The sequence below is a fragment of the Hyperoodon ampullatus genome (assembly GCF_949752795.1).
Source record: "Hyperoodon ampullatus genome assembly, chromosome: 14".
Lineage (NCBI taxonomy): Eukaryota > Metazoa > Chordata > Mammalia > Artiodactyla > Ziphiidae > Hyperoodon > Hyperoodon ampullatus.
Window position 1 is genome coordinate 881,675 of NC_136927.1, and position 26,935 is coordinate 908,609.

The 26,935-nt window shown below is 55.8% G+C and overlaps 2 protein-coding genes across 4 annotated transcripts in view; one reads left to right on the top strand and one right to left on the bottom strand.

The window, feature by feature from the left end:
- The window catches only part of CHLSN (cholesin), a 98,063-nt gene that overhangs the window by 56,788 nt on the left and 14,340 nt on the right, over positions 1 to 26,935 (bottom strand). The window lies entirely within an intron of this gene.
- On the top strand, positions 3,038 to 4,099 carry GPER1 (G protein-coupled estrogen receptor 1; the record flags this gene model as incomplete). Its single annotated transcript, XM_079720206.1, has 1 exon — positions 3,038 to 4,099. One exon carries the CDS (start codon positions 3,038 to 3,040, stop codon positions 4,097 to 4,099), a length of 1,062 nt encoding a protein of 353 aa, XP_079576332.1.

Here is a 26,935-nt window from a genome sequence, read left to right on the forward strand (position 1 = left end):
CCCGACTCTGAGCTCACCTGCCGAAAATACCTGCTGCTTGCTGGGTTTACATTTCTTTCTACAAGTGTCTTGTGAAACTCCTAGGTGAAATTCTCTATGTATAATTCACATACTACTCTCCGAACTTAGGAAATCTAGTTATAGTTTTAAAGGCAGTCCATTGCTAAAACAAGCAAGAATATGTAAGCTTCAACAGAGGATGATAGGTTTTTATCTAACGATAAGTAAGACCCATTTACAGTCCCTTCAAACTTAAAAAGAGGTTTGTATCGGTGGGTGGAGAAAAGCTGTTCAACTGGAAACTTCCCTGAAGACGCTTTGGTGGGACTGAGCTCAGTGCCAGAGGGGGAGAAAAAGGCCCAGCAAAAAAGGGGTTACATCCGGACCTGTGGGAGGTGCCCGCCCGCCAGCTGCGGGCCTATAAAGCCTGCCTGCGGCCGCCAGGGGCCAACCAACCGACAATCGACAGGGCTGCCTGCCGAGGACAACGGGCTGGGCTCCGGAGCCTCCACGCTCCTCTCCAGCGTCCCGCGAAGGTCCCGATTCCACCCTCAAGTCCAGAATCGCTGCCACCCCCCAGCTGTGAGGGCATCCCAGAGGCTGGCTGAGCTGCCCTCCCAGGGACGGGGCACGGGTCTGCTCAGAGGACACACGTAGGTGGCCAGCGGCAGCGCAGGTAAGCGTGACCCAGGCTCTGGGTCTGTGTTCGGGTCGGCGCCGGGACGGAGGTGGGCCGGGCAGACGGGGCTGGACGTCCCGGCTGGGTGCAGCACAGACCGGGCACCTTCAGTGAGGGCGGCTCAGCAGGAAGGGTCTTTCATGGCGCTGGCTGAAAACAATGCTAGCTGCTTTCCGTCGTGTTTTGTTCAAACAAGCATCTTTCTCCAAGAAGATTGCCAGGGCTCTGACGGCGGCGCTTCCCTTACTCCCTCAAAGAGGATGCCTGCCAACCCGAGATTAATTTAATATATAAAAGATACTCACCTCGTAGATCTTACAAAAATGTGGTTCATTTTTCTAGATCTGGACAAGCAGTGGCAGTCTGAAACAAAATGATACCTGACTGTTTTATACTCAACTTTCTATTTGTAAATTCGTGGCCAACTTTCATGAGGAAAGTGTGTCAGCAGTAAGATTCATGCTTATCTTTTCATCAAACCACCATGAAAACAGCATTGGTCAAGGATCAAAGACCCATTTACCCGGGAAAGACGTGACGGCCAACACCTAACGAGCACAGGGGAGGGCAGGTGTGTCTCAAGGGCTCTGCTTGCCTTGGAGTTTCCTGAGAATCAGTCCCAAACTTTCCAAAATTCCCACGTTTAAAGAGCAAAACAAATACTCTAAGCGTTTCTTACAGAGAAATTTTTTTGTTTGTTTGTTTGCGGTACGTGGGCCTCTCACTGTTGTGGCCTCTCCCGTTGCGGAGCACGGGCTCCGGACGCGCAGGATCAGCGGCCATGGCTCACGGGCCCAGCCGCTGCGCAGCATGTGGGATCTTCCCGGACTGGGGCACGAACCTGTGTCCCCTGCATCGGCAGGCGGACTCTCAGCCGCTGCGCCACCAGGGAAGCCCCGACAGAGAAATTTAAAAGCAGAGGCTTTAAACATTACAGATGGAATCTGAGAATAATGGCATTTATGTGGTTCAAATTGGGATCACCTACCAAAGATGAATAAAGAACACGACACAACTAGTAAAATCCAGTTTATCAACCCCAGTGAAGCAGAGGTTACTGAACCCTTTTAAAATAACTGACGCCAAGGTCCCGATTCATCTCTTTCCTCTTTTTTTAGAAACTCCATTTTCAAGCAATAGGTCAGTAAGTACCTGCTGCTCTGGCAACTTTGAAAACGATCCCTGGCCACCTCCCAGCAGAGGCAGAAACTCTCCAAGGCGGTCACTAAGGCTCCCCCGCCCCGGCCCTGCCGACGGGGCTGCCCCACAAAGCTGGGGCCACCTTGCCCCTCCCCAGCCGTGATGCCCGAGACCACAGACCCTGCCCAGGGTGCCCCCGTCAACGCCGCAGAGCCTCTGGGGAGCACGCTGAGCAGAGCCCGTGTCAGGCCGAGCGCGTGAGCAGCCACCAGGGCGAGACGGTCAGAAGCAGAGGTCTGGGAGGGTTGCTCTCCCCAGCCTCCAAGTCACAGCGTTTCTAGGTTGCAAACAGCAGTAGAGAAATACATGCGGTTTTACAATAATTTGTCAAAACAGTGAAAAAAATTCAAATCTTATTTTCTAAAACAATGACCACCTTTATTTCTCATGTTCTCTCATTCCATGTTCTGAAAACAGTTCCCTGTTCGGCTCCCAAACTTAGGGTGAGCCCAAAATGCTAGACTTCTTTGATCTGTATTATTGTAAGAAAAAAGACCCAGCTCCACACCTCACCAAGCGTGCTGGGCCCACTCCCTTCCAGAAAAGGCCGCTTTTCCCCTTCCCGTCTTAGTTCTCTTTCAGCAGCCGCCGAAATAAAACTATCTCGTCTCCTGACCACAACCCTCCTACGGCTTCCACGCGAACATCCAGCCATGCTCCCTCCTGAGCTGCGTCCGGCGGGCCTGAGCACGAGTCACCGCCGGCCGCACTCAGACCCAGTGGCCCTGGGAGCCCTGGGGAGAGAACACGGGCCGCGTTCTGCGCTCGACTCCCCTGCCAGCACAGGGCCGGCTGGCCCTCCAAGTGGAGGGGACACGTCCAGGCTTGCCCCGCGCGCTCTGTGCTGCACCCGTCCCGCATCGTCAGCAAGCCCTGGAGCCGCCGGGCTTGAATCCTCTGCTCTTGCTTCCCCAGGTGCCCGGGAGTGAGGGCTCAGGTGTGGCGTGGACACGGACGCAGACCCAGAGGCCAGGCGCCGACCTCCACCTCCGGTTGCACAAGTGCCCCTGGGGCCTGCTCCGCTTTTACAGATGCCTGGCTCACTTCCAAGAGCATCCCCTTTCCTTCTCAAGAGGGATTTCCTGTTAAACAACGGTTTCTGGGAGCCCTGCAGCAAATCCTGAGAGGCCGGCTGGCCCCCCGGGCGCCCGGCCCAGCATGGAGACGCCGCCGGGCGCCTCCAACGGCTCCGCCGGCGGCCTCGGCCTGGCCCGCGCGCTGGCCAACGGCTCGGCCGCGCTCTCGGAGCAGCAGTACGCCCTCGGGCTCTTCCTGTCCTGCCTCTACACCGTTTTCCTCTTCCCCATCGGCTTCGTGGGCAACCTCCTGATCCTGGTGGTGAACCTCCGCTTCCGGGAGAAGATGACCGTCCCCGACCTGTACTTCATCAACCTGGCGGCCGCGGACCTCATCCTGGTGGCGGACTCGCTGATCGAGGTGTTCAACCTGGACGAGCAGTACTACGACATCACCGCGCTCTGCACGTTCATGGCGCTCTTCCTGCAGGTGAACATGTACAGCAGCGTCTTCTTCCTCACCTGGATGAGCTTCGACCGCTACCTGGCCCTGGCCAAGACCATGCGCTGCGGCCTGTTCCGCACCAAGCCCCGCGCGCGGCTGAGCTGCGGCCTCATCTGGATGGCCTCCGTGTCCGCCACGCTGGTGCCCTTCACCGCCGTGCACCTGCAGCACAGCGAGGACGTCTGCTTCTGCTTTGCGGACGTCAGGGAGGTGCAGTGGCTGGAGGTCACGCTGGGCTTCGTGGTCCCCTTCGCCATCATCGGCCTCTGCTACTCGCTCATCGTCAGGGTCCTGGTGACGGCGCACCGGCACCGTGGCCTTCGCCCGCGGAGGCAGAAGGCTCTGCGCATGATCCTGGCCGTGGTCCTGGTCTTCTTCGTGTGCTGGCTGCCCGAGAACGTCTTCATCAGCGTACACCTGCTGCAGCGCGTGCCGCCCGGGGCCGGACCCTGCCAGCGGTCCCCCCGCCACGCGCACCCGCTGGCCGGCCACGTGGTCAACCTGGCCGCCTTCTCCAACAGCTGCCTCAACCCCCTGGTCTACAGCTTCCTCGGGGAGACCTTCCGAGACAAGCTGCGGCTCTACATGGAGCAGAAGACCGGCCTGTCTGCCCTGAACCGCTTCTGCCACGTGGCCCTGAAGGCGGTGGTCCCGGACAGCACCGAGCAGGCCGAGGTGAAGTTCAGCAGTGCCGTGTAGGGGGGCGGGGTGGGGGTGGGCGGGAAGGGCCAGACACTGTGCCCCGCACGGCCCTAAGGCACCCTCCCGCTGGCGACTCACACACACAGCTGTCCATCCATCTGGGTCATGAGCACGGGGCATGGACCCCCGCACACGCTGGATCACGTGGCAGACGTTTCTGACACCCGCTAACGAGAGCGAACAGGACGGGGACACTGGGATGAAGTACCCTCGTTTCAAAGCAGACGTGCCATAAATTTGCCATTTTAGAGGAACAGAACTCACGCAGCTGACGTGAACTGGAGGTGGAGGAACACTTTCCGCGCCTGCGTGTGTGTGTGTGTGTGTGTGCGTGTGTGTGTGCGCGCGTGTGTGTGTGTACCGGGCGCCCTGCACCTCCCGCCAGCCTGGGGAGGGACGCCGCTGTGCACCTCCTGAAGGGTGGGGTGAACGCAGCGGTAACAACAACGATGACAACGCAGACCCCTCTCGTCAAAACATAAAAAAGAAAATCAAATGAGTCTGGGAATGTCCAGTCTTTGTCAATAAAGTACAGCCATGCCGATTCTTCCGAATTCTCCACCTGAGCAGTTCCCTAAGGGGCCGGGGGGTGGGGCACTCAGAGCCTCAGCTGCAGGACCACCCCTTCCTCACCGAGAAAAAGCTCCCCACCATCTGGAGGCGCCCTCGCTGCCCGGAGGACTCTGGGGACTCCAGCCCAAGCCCCGGACGCTCCTGGCACCTGGACGGTGCCTGACACGGGTGCCACACGCTCTCTGGGCGCCAGGATAATCTCTACTGCGAACGCACCACACAGCCTCGCTCTTCTAGGCGCTCTGCAGGGCTGGGCCCACCCGCCCTGCCCAGGGCCCCCTCCTCCCCAGAAACACAACCAAGACGGGACGTGGCTGGCCTCGCTGGGAGGACGGTGAACAATGTTTAAGTGACAGGAAGTGAGCCATTTTTAGTTTTAACAGTTCTCGATGAGTGCAAACCTCCGACACAGAGTATCTGTCCCAAGGAAATATCTGCGTTCAGCAAGCGCCGTCTCCAGTGGCTCAAGCCCCACCGAAGCCTCGCTTTCCACGCAGACTCGCATCTTACGAGGTGAGAGCTGTTCTTAAGTTCCCCGACCCCCGCGAGTCCCCACCGCAGGAGCCCCGGCACTGAGGGCTCCATCAGGTGCACGCCTGCTCTCGTCCCCGCTGGGAGGGTGGTGATGGCTGGGACAGGGACAGACAGTGCGTTAGTGAACGGGGCCTGTCCCTGACCCTCCAGCAAACCCAGGAGGTGCACGCGCGGCCGCAAGAGTCTGACTTGACCGCTGGAAACCTTAAGCAGTAACGACACAGCCAGGAACCAGGCCCCCTCCCTATGTGCTCGGCCTCCCCTGGTCTCCAACAGGCAGGAGCAAACCATGCAGAAGCCATGCAAAGCCACCCGAGGTCACAGTCCCCGTCCTTCCCCAGAGGTGCCTGACATCAGGATATCTGGGTGGGAACTGCGTCCGACCGAGGCCCCAAAGTGTTGATCAGGGACGGGGCAGCCCTCACTCCGTGGGCTGGCTGGGTGTTCACAGAACACCCCCCCACCCCGCGCTGGCTAATCAGAGGCAGCTTCCATCCTGCGATCCTTGGTTCACCTGAGATCACAGAGCAAACCTGTACTCCTCACACCTGACACACACCCCAGCAAGCACCGAGGCCTCGAGAGCTCTGTGGGCAGAGACGCGAGTCAAACAGGCCCCAGCACAGCACCCGCCACTCAGCTCTGGAAGCCCATTTCCTGATCTGCAAAACCAGTGGCACAACGGCTCCGAGGGCCCGTCGGGGGGAAGACAGGCTGCGGGATGGCTGGAAGGCAGGTACAAGGCAGAGGCCGTGACTTAACCAGAAGGGGTTCTTACTGAGCCAGAGGCCGGACCAGGTGCTCCCGGAGTCCCTTCTCACCCGAGACCCTAGAGCCCTGGCTCCGGGGGCAGAGCCAGGCTCAGCGCCCCCAGCGGGCTCCGAGCACGCACAGCCGCCCACCGGCGCACATACGTCCTGCTCGGAGCGCTTATCTGAGAGCGGAGGCTGGTTTCACGGTTTTCGCTGGAGCAGCACAAGATAAAGTCAAGGCGTCCGATGGCTTTGCTGTTTCCCGGTAACCCCGCTCTCCTGGGCAGTGACGCTCTCCGCACCCCGCCAAGAGCACAGAAGTGGGGAGCAGCCAGCACGGAAGGCGCGGCGTCAGCACCGAATGCGACTTCCTAACGTCCTCTGTGCTTAATAACTTGCTCCGAGCCTGGGAGGCCCCGGGCCTGGGAAGGCCCTGGCGGGAGGGCTGTGTACCCACCCCGTCGGAGGGAAGGCTGGGCCCTAACCTCCCTCTTGGCCGGGGTGTGGGGGCACCTCTGAGACGACCCTAAACCACCATGACCGAGCACATTAGCGAGGGCGCTGCCCTGATGGACACGGAGACGGGAGGGGGAAGGGCAGGCAGCGAGCACCCGTGGGAGCTGGTGGGAACTGGAGTTCGGGCTTCAGCCCCAGTGTCTGTGGCAGGAACGTGCACGGGGGCGTGTGGTGTGCGTGTGCCTGCTGGGCGTGAGCACCTCGGACGCGGACGGGCTGTGTGTGGACACGCTGCCACGGGCGCCTGTACCTTCCCCAGCCGGCCCTGCCCAGGCCTGGGCCTCCAGCACCCATACCCTCACAGGAGGCAGGCGCCTCGGGGTCCTGGACAGGGTGTCCCGCCAGGAGGCGAGAAGCATCAGGACAATGACAGGGTCACATCACCAGGACACAGGGACCCAGCTCAAGGGTTCCCACTGGACGACCTGGGCAGTTTGAGCATCGAGATCATTAGACGGGTAAGTAACCATCTACTATTGAAAAATGAGAATCCACGAGTCCATCCGATAACAAACATATAAATATCACCTAAATAAACTGAGCAGTGAAGTAACTACAAGAACCCACAGGAATGAAGGAAGGACTGAAGGGAGGAGTGGGTGACTGGACGGGAAGGACCCTGCTCAGAGCAGAGGCCGCTGACTGGCCCGGCGGAGGGTCCTGGAGGGCTCGTCACACACGACCGTTGTGCAGCCTGGGACAGGCGAGACCCCTGACGTGGCTAAAGCAGGGGCACTCGCTGGACCAGGAGCAGGACGCCCGACCACTTTACCGTGGGGAACAGTGACCAAGAGCACAGAGACAGGACGGCCCACAGCTCGGGGCTCCGAGGAGCCCACCCAATGGGCGTCCCGACGTGGACCCCAGGGCAGGCAGTGCTTCCCCACGTCCGAATCCGGGATCACAGCCAGAATCTAATGGGGGGTAAGCACCACCAGGTCCAAAACAGGGGCAGGAGGCAGCCTCCACCCACAACACCACGTCACGAGAGACGAAGGAGGCGGAGGGCTGCTCCAAATTAAGGGACGGTCAGGAGGCGAGCAGCTAGACCAGAATGTGGTCCTGGGGAGGACGGTCCCAGGAAGAAAAAATGCTACAAGCAGGGGGTCAGCTGGTGGAAGTGGACCCCCCAGTAGACTAAAGTATCACATCGACGCTCGACTCCCCGAGACCGAGGGCCGCGCTGCCACCGCGGGGACGTGAGGAGATGTCCTCACGCTAAGGGGACACACACAGAGGGAGAACGCACGAGCACTTTAGGCGGCAAAGCAACTGGGACAAGTGTGTGCAGTGTCAATTCCACGCTGGGGTGCACACTCCAAGGGGTTGGAACAGATGCTCCAACAAGCACTTGTGCATGAGTGTCCACGGCAGCTCCCGTCACAGTAGCTGGCGGTGGAAACAACCCAGCTGTTCATCGACAGGTGAATACAACTCGGTCCGTCCACACGGCTCCTTGGCCCCGGGAGGGCATGAAGCACTGACACCTGCTGCAACACGGGGGAGCCCTGAACACACAGTGCTCCGTGAGAACCAGTCAGGAAAGGACCGCACTGGGTGAGTCTGCTGACGTGAAACGCCAGAGCTGGCAAATCCACAGACCGGAAGCAGGAAGTGGGTGCCTGGCGCTGGGGGACGGGTGGGGAGGGGCTGTAAACGGGGACAGGGTGAAGCAAGCGTCTCCCGTTAGTGACCCAGGACGGCCATACCGCCCTGTGAGCCCCTGAGAATCACTGTCGCACCCAAGTGAAAAGGGGGCAGGGACAGTAGGTAAGCTGCATCTCAGTGAAGCTGCTCCTGGAAAGAACCTGGCGCAGCACTGGGTCCTCTCTCACAGCTGCCTGCCCTGCTGGACGTTCAGCCCTGCAACACGACTCGATGCCACCGTCCGTTTCTGCCCACAAAGGGGAGACAGCCTGCACTGCCTGGAAATGTGAAGGTTTAAGCCGTCTGGAACCTGAGAAGCTTCCGCTAACGTGTACTGCAAGTGTTCTCAATAAAGTTCTCTCTTCTTCCTTACTGCCTAGTAATTCAAGTTTTCCTTTTTTTTCCACAGTGGGAAACTAATCATCTGGGGTGTCTTTTGATATGTTTTTAAAATCAAAAATAAAGGGAAAAAGACTTCAGTAAAAACTATAGCTGAATTTACTAGGTCATGCTCTGGCGCTTCATAAAACCACGAAGGCCGGTTTTGTCCCTGTGACGACTCTCTATGGGGCACCCTGGAACCTGCGGGCTGGCAGTGCAGCCAGCACCCGGGCGGGGCCAGGCATCCCTCACCCACCGCCTCCCCAGGCACCCCCAGCTCTCTGTGGCACGAAGGAAGGGCACGAGAGCAGAGGGGCGCAGACCAACCGCCGTCTCGCCGGGGCGCTGGCACCGGGGCAGCCTGCTCAGAGCCCCGGGAAATAGACATGTCCCAGCTATTCCTGCGCCACTTCCTCCCCAGCGACTTCCTATCTGTGATAGAACGCCTCCTGAGCCGGGGCGCGGCGGCCGCACAGAAGTGCCTCCTCTCCGGCCAGGTGAAGCGTCTGTCTGAACATCTCCCGCATCAATGGTTATCACGGAGACCTGCCTGCCGAGCACCCTTCTGGGGCGTCACCGAGGCCTGTCTGAAGATGATGTTGGCACTTAGCCTCGCAGCTGGGGGGACTCCAGGGACAGTGGAAGGGGGGAAGAGGAGGGCAGAGTCACCTGCGCCAACCCCGCTCCCCACTGAGTGCCCACCAGCCTCCTGGTCAAAGGTGTCTGAGCCTCTGAGCCCACCTTGCCCGCTGGCACATCCTGCAGGCCCCAGAAGGCCCGATGCAGCCTGCATCAACCAGCAGGCCCTCAGGGAACAGATGTGGGTCCGCAAGACGGGGTCCCCAGGACGTGGGGGCAACAGCCATCAGAGCAGGACCCGCCCAGGCTCCTCAACACCAGGCGCTGAGGCCGACACAGCACCACGAGGCCTGGAGAGGCCGGGAAAGGCTGGGAAAGGTTCTTCCATCCCAGGACGCTCCATGCGCCCCACGGGCACCTGCTGGAGCCTTTGCCTTCAATGCCCAGTTCACTGTCGTCAGAAAAGGTCAGCTGCTCTGAGTTCATCTGATTTTTGCCAATGTCCAGTGGGTGGGACCTCATCCGGGAACAAGGGTTTTAAAGGCCAAAGGAACAGAGAACAAAAGTGGACGAAAACCTGACTGTAATTCTAAGCCTTTATAAGTGGGTGGAATCGATCTAAAACTTATCACAAGAAATCAGCTGTAGGGAGTCCTGGAGAGCCCCGTTATTAGAAAGGGCGCCGTCCCCGTCTGTCCAGGTGGCTGGTCCCAAGGACAGTGGACATCGGACACGAGGTCTCTGAAGAGGGAACAGACTCTTCACGCAGAGTCCCTGTTCCCACACTGCTCCCTCTGCCTGGACCCCACTACTGCACTCACCCATCTCCTGCCGCCCGAGCTCCGGGAGAGGGTGGGCCATACCCTGGTCTGGACAGGGCTCCGCACGACTCAGGCCTCCTGTACGGGCTGGGCCCCTACATGGAGGGAGCCTCGGTCCCATGCTGGGCCGCCCCCCACCGGACACATGTGGGTCCCCTGCCCCCAGGAGACTCGGGCTCTTCCAGGGAGGTCACAACAAACTCCCACAGCCAACCAGACAGGAGGTGGGCCCCACCCCCTGCTCAGAACATTCAGTCTTCAGCAGACAGGACAGTTGTCTTTGCCGACTCAACAATGTAAACCGCCCAGAAATGAAGAAAATCACAGCAGCCACAGTTTCAGGTCGCTAGTTTCACCCTTCGCAGAGTCAACAGCAGCGGTTCTTGTCCCTGAAGCCACAGCACAGAACTCTCCCCAGGGCGGCTGCCGTACCTTCCCTGGGCGTGAAGAGTGGCTTGCCGGGCACGTCCCGCTGAGCGAGTCCAGCGAGGTCCCCCAGAAGTCCCGTCACCCCACCCTGACAACCATGGTAACCTCTGCACTGGGCACCATGTGTAAAAGTCAGCCACTCAAAGACATGGAAAATCGGAAAGGCCGGGGTCTCCCCGACCAATTTCTGGAAGAAGGCTTTAAACAGGGGATGTGAGTGATGGAGCGTGAAGCCACCACAGGCCTAGTTGGGAAACGCCGTGAACAGTTTTTCGAAAGCAGTGGCTGCGGGTGGGGGTGGGGGAGGGGGAATTGGATGAATGCGTCCAACGTGTCCAAGGAGGGGACGCAGAGAGCAGGGAGAGACCGCTGCGGCGAGTGGGGCTGGGGGCTTGGACCAGGAGGGGAGCCCTTGGCGTGGTGAGAGCGGTTGGACTCTGGGTACATTCTGAAGTCAACAGGACTCAACAAGACTCCCAGATGGAAGAGACGTGGAACATGAGAGACAGAAGGACAGACACTGTGTGGTTCTACTCACGAGGTTCTGGGGGAGTCAAGGCCACAGAGGCGGAAAGTAGAGGGTGGGGGCCAGGGCTGGGGGAGGGGAGGGGGCGTCCGTGTCTCATGGGGGCAGAGCCTCAGTTCGGGAAGATGAGAACGTTCTGGAGACGGACAGTGGTGACGGCTGCACAGCAGTGAGAGTGTACTTAATGCCCGTGAACTGGACACTGAAAAATGGCTAAAGTGGCTGATTTGATTACGTTATGCATATTTTACCAGAATAAAAAGAATAAAGAGAAGGGTTTTTGCCTGAGCAATGACGTTGCCGTTATTTCTCTGGGGAAAGTGGTGGATGGAACGCTCGGGGAGATGGAGACCTGGATTTCGGGCAGCTAAGTCTGAGGTCACGGTTAGGCACCCGGGCGTCTGCCGAGGGGCGAGGCTACAGGTGTGGCGCACGCGGAAAGTCTGCGGGAGCCACACACATTGGGCGTGTGGCAGCAGCCCCGAGAGCCAAGATGCCAAGGCGAGCGCAGGGTGGCGCCGGGGGGAAGAGGGCTCCTCACGTGGATGGAGCAGGCGCCATGGAGTGCACGGCCCTCGGGGAGGAGCGGAGGGCAGCCTGTGGCTGACGGTGGGCAACGAGCTGACGGGGAGCGAGGGTGGGGTGTGGAAGCAGATGGTCCCCGTCGAGCCCTCAGGGGAGGCTGCAGCCCAAGGGCTGAACCAGACGGTGCAGAGAGGCCCCACCCAGACCCCCACGCCCCGCTCTTTGAAGCCCCAGAATTTTGCAGTAATTTGTTACACAGCAAGAGGTGACTAACATATATATGGGGCTTATCCAGCAGAAGCGAAGACCTGCAAATCCCAAGACCTTGCAATTCCACCCCAGGCCTACACCCCAGAGAAGCTGTGTCCACCTATGAGGGCATCACCCATAACTGCCAACAACTCAGAGGACCTAATGGATGAACTATGTTCCTGCGCCAATAAAAGGTAACAATCTAGAGCTATAACAACAGCATGGAGAACGCTTACAATAAACGTTAGTCAGAAAAGCAAAATACAGGGGCTTCCCTGGGGGCGCAGTGGTTAGGAGTCCTCCTGCCAACGCAGGGGACACGGGTTCGATCCCTGGTCCGGGAGATCCCACATGCCGCAGAGCAACTAAGCCTGTGCGCCGCAGCTACTGAGCCTGCGCGCCTAGAGCCCGTGCTCCACAACAAGAGAAGCCACCGCAGTGAGAAGCCTGCGCACTTCAACGAGCCCGTGCTCCACAAGAGAAGCCACCGCAAGGAGAAGCCTGTGCACTTCAACGAAGACCCAACACAGCCTAAATAAATGAATAAATCTATTAAAAAAAACAAAAAGCAAAATACAGGAAAGCGGGGATGGTGGTGGTAGTGGGATGAACTGGGAGGTTGGGATTGACATGTATACACTAATATGTATAAAACAGACAACTAACAAGAACCTGTGGTATAAAAAAAATAATGATAAAATAAAATGTTTTTAAAAAGCAGCAAAATGGGCTTCCCTGGTGGCGCAGTGGTTGAGGGTCTGCTTGCCAATGCAGGGGACACGGGTTCGTGCCCTGGTCTGGGAAGATCCCACGTGCCACGGAGTGGCTAGGTCCTTGAGCCATGGCCGCTGAGCCTCCGCGTCTGGAGCCTGTGCTCCGCAATGGGAGAGGCCACAACAGTGAGAGGCCCGCGTAGCACAAAACAAACAAACAAACAAAAAAAGCGCAGCAAAATACAAAAGTAGAATGCAATTCCAACCATGTAAAGTTCAACTACCAGCAAAACCAAACTATTATTTAGGGATGCATCACAGGAAGTATTGATACAAGTCTAAAGAAAAGCAGGGGGATGAAAGAGGCGCTGAGTTTTGTTTCTCAACCCAGCTGTGGTTTCCTTTAAGCTGTATGTACCTCCTATTTGCTTACTTTACAATAAAAAAGGAAGGAAAGAAATCCACCATACAGAGTATGCCTGTCTGCAGCCATAAATGAAATTCTTCCACTTAAATCACAGCTGCTCAGTTTAAAACTCCAGGCTCAAATCAGAATTTAATACCAAGTCACTACCATTTCCCAGGTAAAGTGGTCACCTTCACTAACCCACACTCCCTGCACCTGTTTCTGAAAGTTAGGTCAAGTAAAGGCGAGAAATTAGATACGACGCTGGTAACACCAGACCCAGAATTAGAAACTTCAATGAGAAAAGGACAGCGATTCTTTTTTGCCTCAAAATACAGTCTGAAGGAAAGAATTTCCCCTAAATGGGTAAGCTTGAGAAGAAAGAGCTGCACATGAATAGAGGGGCGACAGGGCAGGAAGATGGACTGGGTGCGGGGGTAGCAGCCCACCACACTGACTTAACCCAAGCCCCACCCAAGTCCCCGGGGGCCCGCCAGGGCTCCAGCCAGGGGAGAACGCGGGGCAGCAAGACACAGAAAATGGCACGTGGATGAGTGTCTTTCTTACAAACTCCAGGAAAACGCAGTTTACATGCACGGGAATCTTGGAACCTCCCCGCCAGTTACAAATTCCCACTCCCTCTTCAGACACGCGGGGCACCTGGGCGACCAGAGAGAAGAGGACGAGCGTGCCAGCAGCCCGGCTGCTCAGAAAACCCGCCTCCACCCGGGGGACCACGATGGTTGGCAGGGCCCTGGCACCAGCTACACAGCCCAGGCTCCAGGGCCAGGAGCTCTGCTCAGCCAGATGGGGCGGAACGCACACCCATGCCCGGGGAACACATACTCTGCCAGGGCCGGAGCCCAGCCCACACTCGCCGGTGTGCCTGCACACACGTGCACACAGACACAGCCACACACACATGCCCTCATGACAAAGACCTGCAAGCACACACTCATGCAGACGTGCACACACGCACACACTCTCCGTGCGCTGTCCACGTCCTGGCTGACGGGGTCCCTGAGCCTGCCCTGGGGGACCCTCCACGCCATCAGGAGGCACATTTCGAAACCCCCCTCGGGTCCCCCAGGCATGGTGCTCCACTAACCTCTCCCGAACAGAGCCCACTGCGGAGGGCCCCATGCTGACCGCACAGCGGACATTCAGGGCGAGGCCAGCGGCCGGCCTGGCTGGAGGGCTCGGGGTGCAGCTTTCTTTCAGGTGGAAGAAGAGCAAGAGCAGCCCGTGTGGAAAAGCACCGTCTGCCCCACACGGACCAACAGAACTCACTGCACTTACCTTGGCACCGACACAGGCTGTGACTCCTCTGCAGCACGGAGTGGAGGAGGGGGCCAGGGGCTCCTGGGGGGTCTGACCCCGCAGCCAGAACTCAGTGTAAACAGAGGACTAATTCACAAAGCTGCTAAATCCCAACACATGTAGAAATTTGCTCAAATCAGCTTCTAGGCCGCCTACACAGACATTACTTCCACCCTCCAGGAAGGACAGGTGTTAACACATGTGTCTCCCGTTCTCATCACCACAGAGCACACACAGCTGCCACACACACGCGTGTCCTCCCGGCACCGTGTCAGCTAGTTAGCACGTTACCTCGCGGCAGCCTAGGCGACCCCGTGTGATCAGGCCGTACTGTCTCCACTTGACGGTGTCAGAGAGAAGCGTGGTGCCCAAGGTCACGACCACCCGGCGCCCTGCGTAAGCCTCTGTCCACCTGAGCCAAGCGGTACCAAGTCCTACCCCACAGCCCAGTTCTGAACTTGGAAGTGGGGCGGCGACAAAGGCGGGCACTTTCCCTGGCACCCCCCATCTTTCCAGTAACGGGTGCCTGTTCTGACTGGGCTCCAGGCCGCCCAGCTGGAAGTCACAGGCCCAGGCTGCCCGCAGCTTCCTGGTCGGCTCCTGAAGATGAGGCCACTGACCCCCACTGTCTGCCCCCGCCCGGCACTAACTGCACACGTGGTGTGGGCTCCCCCTGACCGTACACCGGGGCAGCAGCCCAGGGGCAGCAGGACGGCGAGGCCAGAGGAGCCAGGTCCCTGGACGACCCCAGGAACCAGCCGCCCCAGCCCGGGCCGCTTGCCTCCGCACTGTGAAATTTCCATCCTATGTAAGGCACTGGATTTTGGGGTCTCTGCGTCACGGCAGTTGGCCTGTGCCCTGACACGTGTCTGTCCGTAAGCCTCCGTCTGTGTCCAGTTTTTGGCCCTTCCTGCATGCTGAGCCCTGTGCTGGCACCCGCCCCATTCCTCGTCATGGTACCACTACACACACCCCAGACCCAGGTCCCTCAGTCACACACTTCAGACCCTGCCCCGTGCCAGGTGGGGCCTGGTTCCAGCCGTCCCGCGCCTCCAGGCCAGGCAGGCTGCTGCGTGGAGGTGCCTGGCTTTGGTGGCCACCGTGCTAAGCCTCAAGAACAGGCAGGGCTCTGTCAGGCCAGCAGAGGCTCAGGACGCAAAGACAGCATCGTCGGGCCAAACCTGGCGTCGGTGGTGAGCAAGGACCTCAACCGCCGCTTTCCTTTGCCTTTTAAGACATCACCTCTGAGCACACACTCAGAGCTGATCCATACCTAGAGGCCAGGGCCTCCGGTACATGCACGTGTGTCCTGACACCCGCACCTCCACAGCCGCGCTCAGGTGTGCATCTGGGCAAACGTCCATCCGTGTATGTTCCCGGGGTCGGCCCAGCTTAGACCAGCCATCCTCGGCCAGCAGAAGCCCCCCAGGGGCCGTACGTTTATACCAGACGCCACTTCTGCCCCTCACAGCGGGAGACGTGAGCGCTGTGCCTGGGAAAACCATCTTCAAAGCAGCAACTGTTTTCCCAGCTGTGAACACTCCATCCTGGGAAAGCTTTTCATTCCACTGCAAAAATACTTTTGAAAAGACTGAACAAATATTCGGCTTCATCTGTCCATTCTGGTATTTTAGACCCCAAACTGGAGAACTTTCTCAAGTACGTGGTCTGATGAACCAGTGACTAACATTCCTTCAAATCATGAGTGAACCTGCTAACGAAATAAGCTTCCTGAACTAAATGTGGTGTCAACTCACTTAACCGAGAACGATAAACCAAGTGGCTTCCTGTGAACAGCGGGAAGTGGAGGTGATCTCAGCAGAGACAGCACCCCAGGCCAGGGGGTCACAGTGACGTGTAAGCTCAGGGAGCGACTGCGGCCCCCTCCCAACGCCAGGACACAGCAGACCCCCCAGCAGACCCCCCCGGAGACCAGGCTCCGGGCAGCCCTGCCATCGCCGCGTGAGGGCCCTCCTCGCACAGAAGGGGGTGGTCCCGGCCCCGGCTTCCCTCGGGGACGGGGGGGGCAACCCTGGGCTCAAGGGGCGTGGCAGAAGGACGGGGCTGCCTGACCCCAGGTCAGAGTGTGGTTCCGACCCAAATGGCCAAAGGACTACAAACCAGTGAGAGTTTAATCGTTACTCACGTCACAGACCGTCTGGGCTAAAGAGAGGTGGGGAGGCCTGAAAGGCAGGCGGGAGGAAGGCCCCGGGCTCAGTCAACGTGCCGACCCCGCTCTGTGCTCTTCCATGTTCTCCGTGTTTTCCACAGTGAGTGTGTTCTGCTTGTATAAGGTGGGGGACTTTGTTTTTTAAAATTAAATTAAGGATGATTTTGGAAATGACACTACAAACTGAGCCTGCACAAAGAGGTCCCTGTGCCAGATACGCCTTCACAGAGGGACCAGAGAGGGGAAGAGTGGGGCTTTCAGGGCGGAATTGGGGGGCAGGAGGGGGGAGCTTCCCTTTTTCAACTTTCCTTTATGGTTTCGACGCTCCTTATTCAGGAAGTAGGCACAGCGGCGCGGGGCACGCAGCACGAAGTCCTCACTGGGATGAGGGGCTTTCATTCCCACGATCTTAGATGCCAGGGTAGTGGCCTGCGGGGACGTTACAGGACCTCCCGGACCCCAGGGCGCATGTGGGCACCAGCGGGAGACCCGGACCAGCCAGAACGAGGACTTGCCTCCTCGTCCCAGGTCTGCACTGGGGGAGGGGACAGCAGAGGCCGTCTGTCCTGGCTGCCCATGGCCGGAGGGGAAGGCCGACAGGCAGGCGGAGGCTGGAGGCCTCTGCTCACGTGGGAGGGAGCGCGGGCCAGGGCGCATGGAGGGAGGAGAGTCAGGAGGAGCGCGGTCCGAGGGGAAGGGCTTGGGGGGAAGCGGTCAGATCTAGGACGTCCTTTACCGTAGAGAAGACAGTGCAAAAGCGGCCAGAGAAGATGCTACCTGGGGGACAGGGACCCTGAGACCTAGCTGCTCGCTCAGGCATGTGCCCCGTGAGCACCTCCAGGCAGCCCCCCGTGCTGGTCTTTGGGCAGCTGGACCAAGTGAGAGGCCGGTGGACAGGAGCCAGACCACAGTGCAACCCGGCAGCAGAGAGAGGTCGCTGGTGGGGACGAACAGGCCACGTTCTGACGGGGGGTGGCGGGGGCCCTCCAGGTCTTACAGAAAACGGAGCAGCTGGCGCTCCTGGGAGCCCCCCACCTTCCTACACTGACCAGGGAACCAAAGGGCCGGCACAGGCACCAACCTGGCAGCCGGCAGTGGGGCCCTGCAGCCTGGGAGTGGCCAAGGGGCTGTCTGTCTAGGGCAAAAGCCATAAAAATAACTTGGCTGGAAAAATATCTGAACCATTAGGACAGAGCTCTCAGCACAAGGGTTTTCTCAAATCTATACAGAAAAGGTGAACTTTGTAACAGAACTGGTAAAAACACACAGGCAGCTCACCAGAGAAAAACAAGTGACGGTTCACGGTAGCAATCAAAGACACTGAAATTACAACAACCATGAGTGACCTTTTTCTCTCTGTCACACTAGGAAACGTGAAAGACGTTATGACACCCAGATCTGGTGTGGGCACCCTCACACATGGAATAGACACTGTATCCACCGTAGGACACTGAGGACACACCCCAAAGTATAAACCGCAGAGTTCTCTCGGGGTGGCAGCGTTCATCTGTCTGGTTTCTTCTGTATGTTTCTATTTCTTTTTTTTTTTTTCCATTTGGCCATGTATATATAACTCAGGAAAAATAATAAACATTCCTTTTTTAAAAGTACGTTTTGCTGAGCTATTTTCTGCTGACCACGAGGAAGCAAAACTCACAAACATGGCCCTGGCTGACCAAGCGGCAATTAAAGCATTAGAAACCGACGTGTGGACAGCTGGACTTGGGGGCGGGGAGGGGACAAAGGCGATGGGTCTCCACGGCAGCAGGACGCTGAGCAGTTTCCAACTCTTCCCTAACGGTTCAGAGTCAACAAATGAGCTGAGAAAACCCATTTTAGAGACAGAGGTACACAAGCTCGCGGCCAGCCTACTAACAGGACACGGGCCCTGGGGCCGCAGCCCCGAGGAGCTCCTGGAAAAGGGGACAAGGACATCACACAGCAGGGATGACAAGGGCCACATCGAACATGGACGCAGCAGCACGGCGTCGCCAGCAGGCCGGGAAGGCTCTCCCGTACAGCCCACCCAGCAGCATCCAGAATCGATGAGGCCAACAGCACACGTATCACCAAACTCTGGAAAAACGAGAGTTTAATTCTGCCCCTGCGAGTTCCCAGGACAACTCCAGCCGTCCTCATCAACGTGAGCGCCGCGATCAGAAAGACGGAAATACTAAAGCAGCGAGACGCCAATGGAGATGCAGAGAAGCCGGATCCCTCCCACGACAGGGGCACGTAAGGGGGCGACCGCCCCGAAGGTGGGGAGCTGCCGAGCACCGACACGAGCACAGACCACACGACCAGCCGTTATGCTCCCGGGCGATTTCCCCGGAGACAGGAACACACGTTCATGGACGTTCACAGCACTTCGGTGGTAAAGCCAAGACTGGAAACCACCCGAGTGTCCTTCACTGAATAGCGAAGGGCTGCAGAGCAGTGGCCCAGGGGCCAGTGGTGACAGCAGCTCTGTGTCACGACACCTGCGGTAAAACTGCGCAGAAACGCACGCGCGCCGGCAAAACTAATGGCACGTGAGCGAGCTCTGTGGGCGGCATCGATGTCCCTCCTGGCGGCAACCACAGTCCGTTACCAATGGGGCAAACTGGGCACAGGGCACACGGGCCTCCCTATAGCTTCTGCAACTTCCTACGTAACCTACAGTTATTTCAAAAATAAATTCTCTTTAACAAAAGCGAGAGCCCCAGGCCCTCGACACGAACACTGAGCCCCTCGGCCACCCGTCCAGGACCCTCTAGGCAGGCCTGGGGCTCAGCCCGGCGTTCAGAACGCGGCTCCTGTCACAGCGAGAAGAGTCCGCACCAACAGCACCCGTCACCGCGATGGAGCGCCACGCTCCAGGGCATGCGTGGTGGAGTAAGATCTGGAAGGACCGCAGCAGCCCCCTGCCCACCAGGCGTCTCGCCTTAGTGCTCCCGGATGCCGCGGTCCTCCTGTCATCAGCCCTGTGTGGGGCGGTGCCCGCAGCAACCTTCAAACAGCAGCCAAGAGCCCAGAGGCCCCCGACCTTCCCGGGGAGGCGGCAGGTCGGTGAAGCCACGGGCCCAGGGAAGGGCTTCCTGCCGTCGGAGACCAGGAGAGCCCGGAACTCGGGGCAGAAAGATCTAGTGCCTGAGCGACCTCAGCCGGGAAGGGGCTGCTCTGCAGCCGGGGAGCAGCTCAGACTCGGGGTGCCCGGGAGGGGGTGTCCTCCCAGCTGTGGGGGGTACTCCGGCCAGGCCAGGGCCCCTCCACCACCAATCTGGGGGCGTCAACGTCATCCGTACGCTTGGCACTGCCAGGCTGCCCCTGGGGGCTCCAGCAGTGGCGAGGGGCCGGAAGTGCAGCTCAGGGCCCCCGGGTGGAGGGCCAGAGGGCAGGACTGATACGGGAGGGCCCCTGGAGCCACCTCATGCCTCCTGACCAGCTGCAAGCACCCAGTCCCCAGCAACGACTTCTGGCCAAGGGACCGGGACTCCTGTGTCGTCCCTGTGTCACTGTGCGCACGTGTAAGACATGTGTCTCACACTGGGCTGCGGTCAACGTTTCAGAGTGAATGATCTGGCGGAATCACGTTGAAGTCTCTGGTTTCTTGAGAAATGCTCACCTTTTGAGATAAAAAAGACTCAAAAAGATGTGTCTGAGTTTCTAAGCCGTAACTGGTTCTTTGGGGAGAGGTTTTTATTGAGGGGAGGGGTTGTGTGTTTTCCATCGCGTTTGTAGTTTGAATCTTACCACGTGCTCTCCAGGCATGTGTGGGGACAGAAAAGCCTGCCACCATCCTCGCGGACACGTCCGACCTAAGGGCTACCGGTGGCCAGGCTCAGCTTCCCAAAGCCACCCACATGCTGTCTGCTACTTAGTGCAAATCAGAGGAAATCGGTGAAAAACAGCAACTACTTCCAAGGTCAGAAGCCACGGGGCTTCCCTGGTGGCGCAGTGGTTGGGAGTCCGCCTGCCGATGCAGGGGACACGGGTTCGTGCCCCGGTCCGGGAGGATCCCACATGCCGCGGAGCGGCTGGGCCCGTGAGCCATGGCCGCTGGGCCTGCACGTCCGGAGCCTGTGCTCCACAACGGGAAAGGCCACAGCAGTGAGAGGCCCGCATACCACAAAAAACAAAACAAAACAAAAAACAACCTCAATAAAGCATGAAAGATTTCTCAGGAAATCTGAAAGTGGATTGCAAAATTCAAACCAAAAAGAAAATATGACAAAGGCCCAGAACCCTGTCCCAAAAAACAATAAGTACTTAGTGTACTAGATACTAAAATGTATTTTTAAGAACTAAAGTATTAAACAGTGTGGCAAGGAGCAAGTTAAATTATGGTACAACAAGATAATAGAATATTATACAACTTTTTTAAAGGATAGGCTATTCCAACAAGAATTCTAAGACAATTCAATAAGAATAGTATTTTCAACAAATGGTGTTGGGACAACCAGACACCCACATGCAAAAGAATGAAGCTGGACCCTTACTTCACGCCATACACAAAAGTTAACTCAAAATGGATCAAAGACTAAAATGTAAGAGCTAAAACTATAAAACACAGAAGAAGGTACATCTTCTCCTATAAATCTCCATGATCCTGGATTTGGCAATGGTTTCTTAGATATGTATGACACCAAAAGCACAGGCAACAAAAGAAAAAACAGATTAATTAGACTCATCGAAATTTAAAATGTCTGTGTTTCGAAGGACAACATCAAGAAAGTAAAAAGATGGGAATTCCCTCGGTGGTCCAGTGGTTAGGACTTGGCGATTTCAATGCCCGGGGCCTGGGTTCAATCCCTGGTCGGGGAACTAAGATCCCACAAGACATGCAGCCAAAAAAAAAAAAAAAAAAACAAAAAACAACAACAACAACAACAAAAAAACAAAACAGAGAGAAAGTAAAAAGGCAATGGACAGAAGAAAATGTCTGCAACCCACATATCTGATAAAAGAATTGTACCTAGCAATCATAAAGAACTCTTACAACTCAATTAACGAGACAGTTTGTTTTTTTTTTGTGGTACGCGGGCCTCTCACTGTTGTGGTCTCTCCCATTGCGGAGCACAGGCTCCGGACACGCAGGCTCAGCAGCCATGGCTCACGGGCCCAGCCACTCCGCGGCATGTGGGATCTTCCCGGACCAGGGCACGAACCCGCATCCCCTGCATCGGCAGGCGGACTCTCAACCACTGAGCCACCAGGGAAGCCCCAAATGAGACAATTTTTTAAATGGAGAAATGTCTATCCAAACCCTTTGCCCCAAGAAAATATACAAATGGCCAATCAGCACATGAAAAGTTGCCCAACATTATTGACCACTGAGGAAATGCAAGTCAAAACCACAAGAAGACACCACTTCACACGCAGCAGGATGGTGAGAATCAGACAGAGAATAGTGCTGGCGAGGACGTGGAGAAAGTGGAATTCTTACACGAGGCTGGTAGTGGAACGAGATGTAAAACAGGGCAGATGCTGCAGAAAAGTCTGGTGGTTAGGAGTTAAGTACAGAACGACCATATGGTCCAGCAATTTCACTCCTGGGTCTATAGCCCAGGAATTGAAAACAGGTATTTAAACAACAATGGGCACATGAATGTTCCCAGAAGCACTGTTCACAGCAGCCACAGGCGGACACGGCCTGACCAGTAACTAAACAAAATGCAGCACATTCACATAAAGGAATGTTATCCAGCCACGAAAATTCAGGAGTGAAGCACTGACACACACGACCACATGGACGAACCTCGAAAACCTGATGCTAAGTGAGGGAACTCAGACACAATGTGTGACACAGGTCACATACTGTATGCTCCCTGTACAGGAATAGGCAACCCAGGGAGACAGAACGTGGGGGAACCGGGGCTGCGTGCAGGGTCGGGAGGGAGCGCCCCGCAAGTTCAGGGTCTCCCTCCAGGTGAGGACGATGCCGGGCGGCTAGACAGAGAGGGACAGTCACACAACGCGTTTGTGCCCTGAAGTGCTGCTGTAAAGTGGTTAGCTTTATATCTGGCTCGTCAGCTCCCATCACAATCATGGACGTTTAATTCGGTCACCAGACCCTCCTGAGCTCCGCCTATGTTAGTGTTGCTGTGTCCGTCTCTGTGCACCAACGATCCCCATTTCAATTCTTAAATATATGAACTGAATATCCTGGCAACCAGCACTTTAAATAACAGAACTACCCTGAAAAGGACACGTGACTGTCTGCTTTAGAAAAAGCCTCCACAGGATCAGTTTGGATAAACAGACGGATGAGAGATTCAAAAGAAACTAAGACACTTCTGATCTTACAGATCAGCAATAAAAAGACAAAGGACCCAGTTCAAAAATGGACAACGGGTCTGAACAGACGTTTCTCCAAAGAGAGACGACAGCCAATGAGCAGCTTAAAAGATGCCCAACATCAGTCACAAGGGAAACGCCAATCAAAGCCCAGGGACACCGCCCCACGCCCATCAGAGGGACCATACCCAAAATCAACCATGGACAGCGGGGCTTGGCAGAGAGGTGGGGAAAATATGACACAAAAATTCTACTCCTAGAAATATAAAAATGAAAATACATATCTCACGTAGAGAACAGACTTGAGGACACAGGGTGGAAAGCGGAGGCTGGGACGAAGTGAGAGAGTAGCGCTGACATATATACACTACCAAATGTAAAATGGATGGCTAATGGGAAGCTGCTGCGGAGCACAGGGAGATCAGCTTGACGCTTTGTGACGACCTAGAGGGGTGGCATAGGGACGGTGGGAGGGAGGCTCAAGAGGGAGGGGATATATGTATACATATGGCTGATTCACTTTGTTATACAGCAGAAACTAACACAACATTGTAAAGCAATTATACTCCAATAAAGATGTTAAAAAAAAGAAAGAAAGAAAGAAAATATATGTCTCACAAAAACATGTGTTCATAGCAGCATCACCCATAACATATAAAGTGAGAAAGAGTACGGGACAGACAACATGCTACCATTTGTGTAAACACATGCTCAGACATGGCTATGCACAAAAAAATGTCTGGAAAGAGACTAACACCCATAAAAGTGCAAGGAAATAGAAGAAACTGATAAAAGTCTGGCCTAGTGGGAGAATGTTTTGAATTTTGTATCATGTCCTGCATTACCTAATAAAAACATAAATATTGTTTTTAAAGCACTATAGAAAAAAAAAGAAAAGAAAAACAGATTAGTAGAACACAATGTAGACCCTAGAAAATTTGGAGGATAGAACATGTTCTATCAAAAGGACAGAATATTCAGTAAATGATACGGGACAACTGAATCTTTCTTTAAGAAAAAAAATGTCAGATCCCTGCCTCACATAACACAAATTTCAATTCATTTAAAAACCCACAAAAATTGGAGAAAAATATAAGAAAACGTTTGTAACTGTGGAAGAGAGGACTTTTTAAGGGAACAAAAAAAGAACAAAAACAGACACCACAAAGCAAAACTGACAGACACTCGCCTGCACACTACTGAAAGCCCCACGGAAACATCAAATTCAGGAGACAAAAGACACATGGGGAGAAAGTCCATGTATTAGACACACAAAAAGTCCTTTTTTACAAAAGGCGATCAATTCAACAGAAAAATAGGCGAAAGATGTGATGAGGAAATTCATAGAAGACAAATGCTTAATAACTAATCGAAAAATGTCCATCTCACTAGGGATCAGGAAAATATAAATTAAAAACAGATTCTACTCTTCACCCACCAGATTGGTAAGAATAAAAGATGGATAGTACCCAGTGCACTCTATAATGCCAGGACATGAACTCTGGGGCCCTGAGGCATCATGTATCAGATTTCAAATGCTGCGTCTCCAAGAGAAGCATCACACAGGCAAACAGACCTAAATGGGCCTCTCTCCAAGAAGACACACAGATGGCCCACAGGCACATGAAAAGATGCTCAACACCACTATTATTAGAGAGACGCAAATCAAAACCACAACGAGGTACCACCTCACACCGGTCAGAATGCCCATCATTAAAAAGTCTACAAACAATAAATGCTGGAGAGGGTGTGGAGAACAGGGAACCCTCCTACACTGTTGGTGGGAATGTAAATTGGTGCAGCCACTATGGAAGACAGTATGGAGGTTCCTCAAAAAACTAAAAATAGAGTTGCCCTATGATCCAGCAATCCCAGTCCTGGGCATATATCTGGAAAAACACTAATTCGAAAAGATACATGCACCCCTATGTTCATAGCAGCACTATTCACAATAGCCAAGACACGGAAACAACCTAAATATCCATCGACAGATGAATGGATAAAGATGTAGTACATATATACCGTGGACTACTACTCAGCCATAAAAAAGAATGAAATAATGCCATTTGCAGCAACATGAAGACCTAGAGATTATCATACTAAGCAAAGTAGGTCAGACAGAGAAAGACAAATACCATATGATATCACTTATATGTAGAATCTGAAATATGACACAAATGCACGTATCTACAAAACAGAAACAGACTCACAAATACAGAGAACAGACTTGTGGTTGCCAAGGGGGAGGGGAGGTTGGGGAGGGATAGACTGGGAGTTTGGGATTAGCAGATGCAAACTATTACATATAGAATGGATAAACAACAAGGTCCTACTGTAGAGCACAGGGAACTATATTCAATATCCTGGGATAAACCAGCATGGAAAAGTATATGAAAAAGAATGTATATGTATAACTGAATCACTTTGCTCTACATCAGAAATTAATACAACATCGTAAATCAACTATACCTCAATAAAATTGAAAAATAAATATGTACAGTCTATTCTCTGTCAATTATACCTCAATAAAGCTGTTTTGGGTCTTCCCTGGTGGCGCAGTGGTTGAGAGTCCACCTGCCGATGCAGGGGACACGGGTTCGTGCCCCGGTCCGGGAGGATCCCACATGCCGCGGAGCGGCTGGGCCCGTGAGCCGTGGCCGCTGGGCCTGCGCGTCCAGAGCCTGTGCTCCGCAACGGGAGAGGCCACAACAGTGAGAGGCCCGCGTACCACAAAAAATAAAAATAAAATAAAATAAATAAAGCTGTTTTGAAAAACCACACACACAGTAAGACACAACTACACCCACAAGAGAGGACGACAACACCAAGTGGTGGCAAACATGCGGAGCACCGAGAACCCTCCACGCGGCTGGCGGGGTGCACAGTGGCACAGCCTCCTTAGAGGACAGCTTGGCGGTTCTGTAAGGTAAACACACACTTCCATACGATCCCTCCCAGTCCTAGGAATCTACCCAAGAAAAATGAAAACAGAGGCCCTTGAACACAGCACACTCAAAACAGCCCCAAGCTGGCAACAACCCAAATGTCTAGACCCAGGTGATGGAGAGAGTACAGTGCGGAGTCCAAAGGAAAGGGGGACACGGGGAGCGGGGCGGGGGGCGGGGGTAGCAGGCTGGCTCCCCCAGGCAGGGACGGGGCCTCGGGGCATCACAGAGCCTCTCTGGTCTCAGGATCCCGGTCTCAGAACCCCTCTTAGCCCCGCAAGCTCACAGTTTACAGCTCCCAGGGGCTGACCACCGAGCACTCAGTGCTCACAAAGTAGGAAACAAAAACAGTGGAACAAGGGAATGTCTGCTAAGGAAAACAAGTCGGGCTCCCAGGGAGCTGTCTGTAAAGATCAGCAACCCCTCACCCCAGCTAGTTTAACGACCAGAAGTCCACTGCCAGACCAGAAACATTTCTTGAGGCAAAATACCACTGGTATGAAGTCATTTTGCTGAGCAAATTCTCAAGGCCATGAAGTTCACAACCTCGTCTGATGGTTTTGAAGCACTTGTGGGCTTAATGCCCATGTAATTCCTCTGATTTTTCCAGGTTGAAAAGGAAGGAGAAAAGATGCCCCATGTTGAGCTTTGCTTCCTTTCCACACGAAGGACACGGCGTGGCCTCCTACAGCCCAGCTGCCCCCGTCACGTGTCAGCAGGGCCCACGAGGACACGACAGACGCACATGGCTGCGCTGGGCCCTCGGGAGCCCGGGGCTTGGGGGTGGCGCGCACCGTGTTCCAAAGGTACAAAGTGGCACCCATCCCTCCAGAAGTACGCGTCTCTCCCCACTCCAGATGGTCACTCCAACCAGCGGAGGGCCATCTGGTCAACACGCGCGAGCTCTTCCTCCCTGGACGTCAGCGTTTACAGCCAAGGGCGAGCCGGACGCACTCCCCGCACCGTCTGGGCCAGGCGGCTGGGGAGGGCGGTGACACCTCAGCCCGTGTCCTTGTACGACCAGAGTCAGGAAGCCCAAGCAAGGGCCTCTCCTCCCCACCAGCTGCCCAGGGACCATGCCCTGACCCGGCCTCTCGGGCCAACTCCCTTGTGAAGCGGCAGCGTACCCACACCTCCGCCCCTGGCATCTCAGGGCTGCCAGAAGCCAAGGTCAAAGTGCTTCTGTGAACGGAAGCATGCTTTGCAGACGTAAGAGTAGCAAGACCCAAAGCCAAGAGCTGAGCTAACCAGCCCCTGGCTCCCCCAACTCCCCCTACCACTCACCCCCACCCTGAGCTCCCCCCACTCCCCCCCAGTTTCCCCCACACCCCCCAGCTCCCCCCACTCCCCCCAGCTCTCCCCACTCCCCCCAGACACCCTGACTCCCCCCAGATCCCCTCACATACCCCCAGCTCTTGCCACTCCCCCCCAGCTCCCCCCACACACACCCAGATCCCCCCACTCTGCG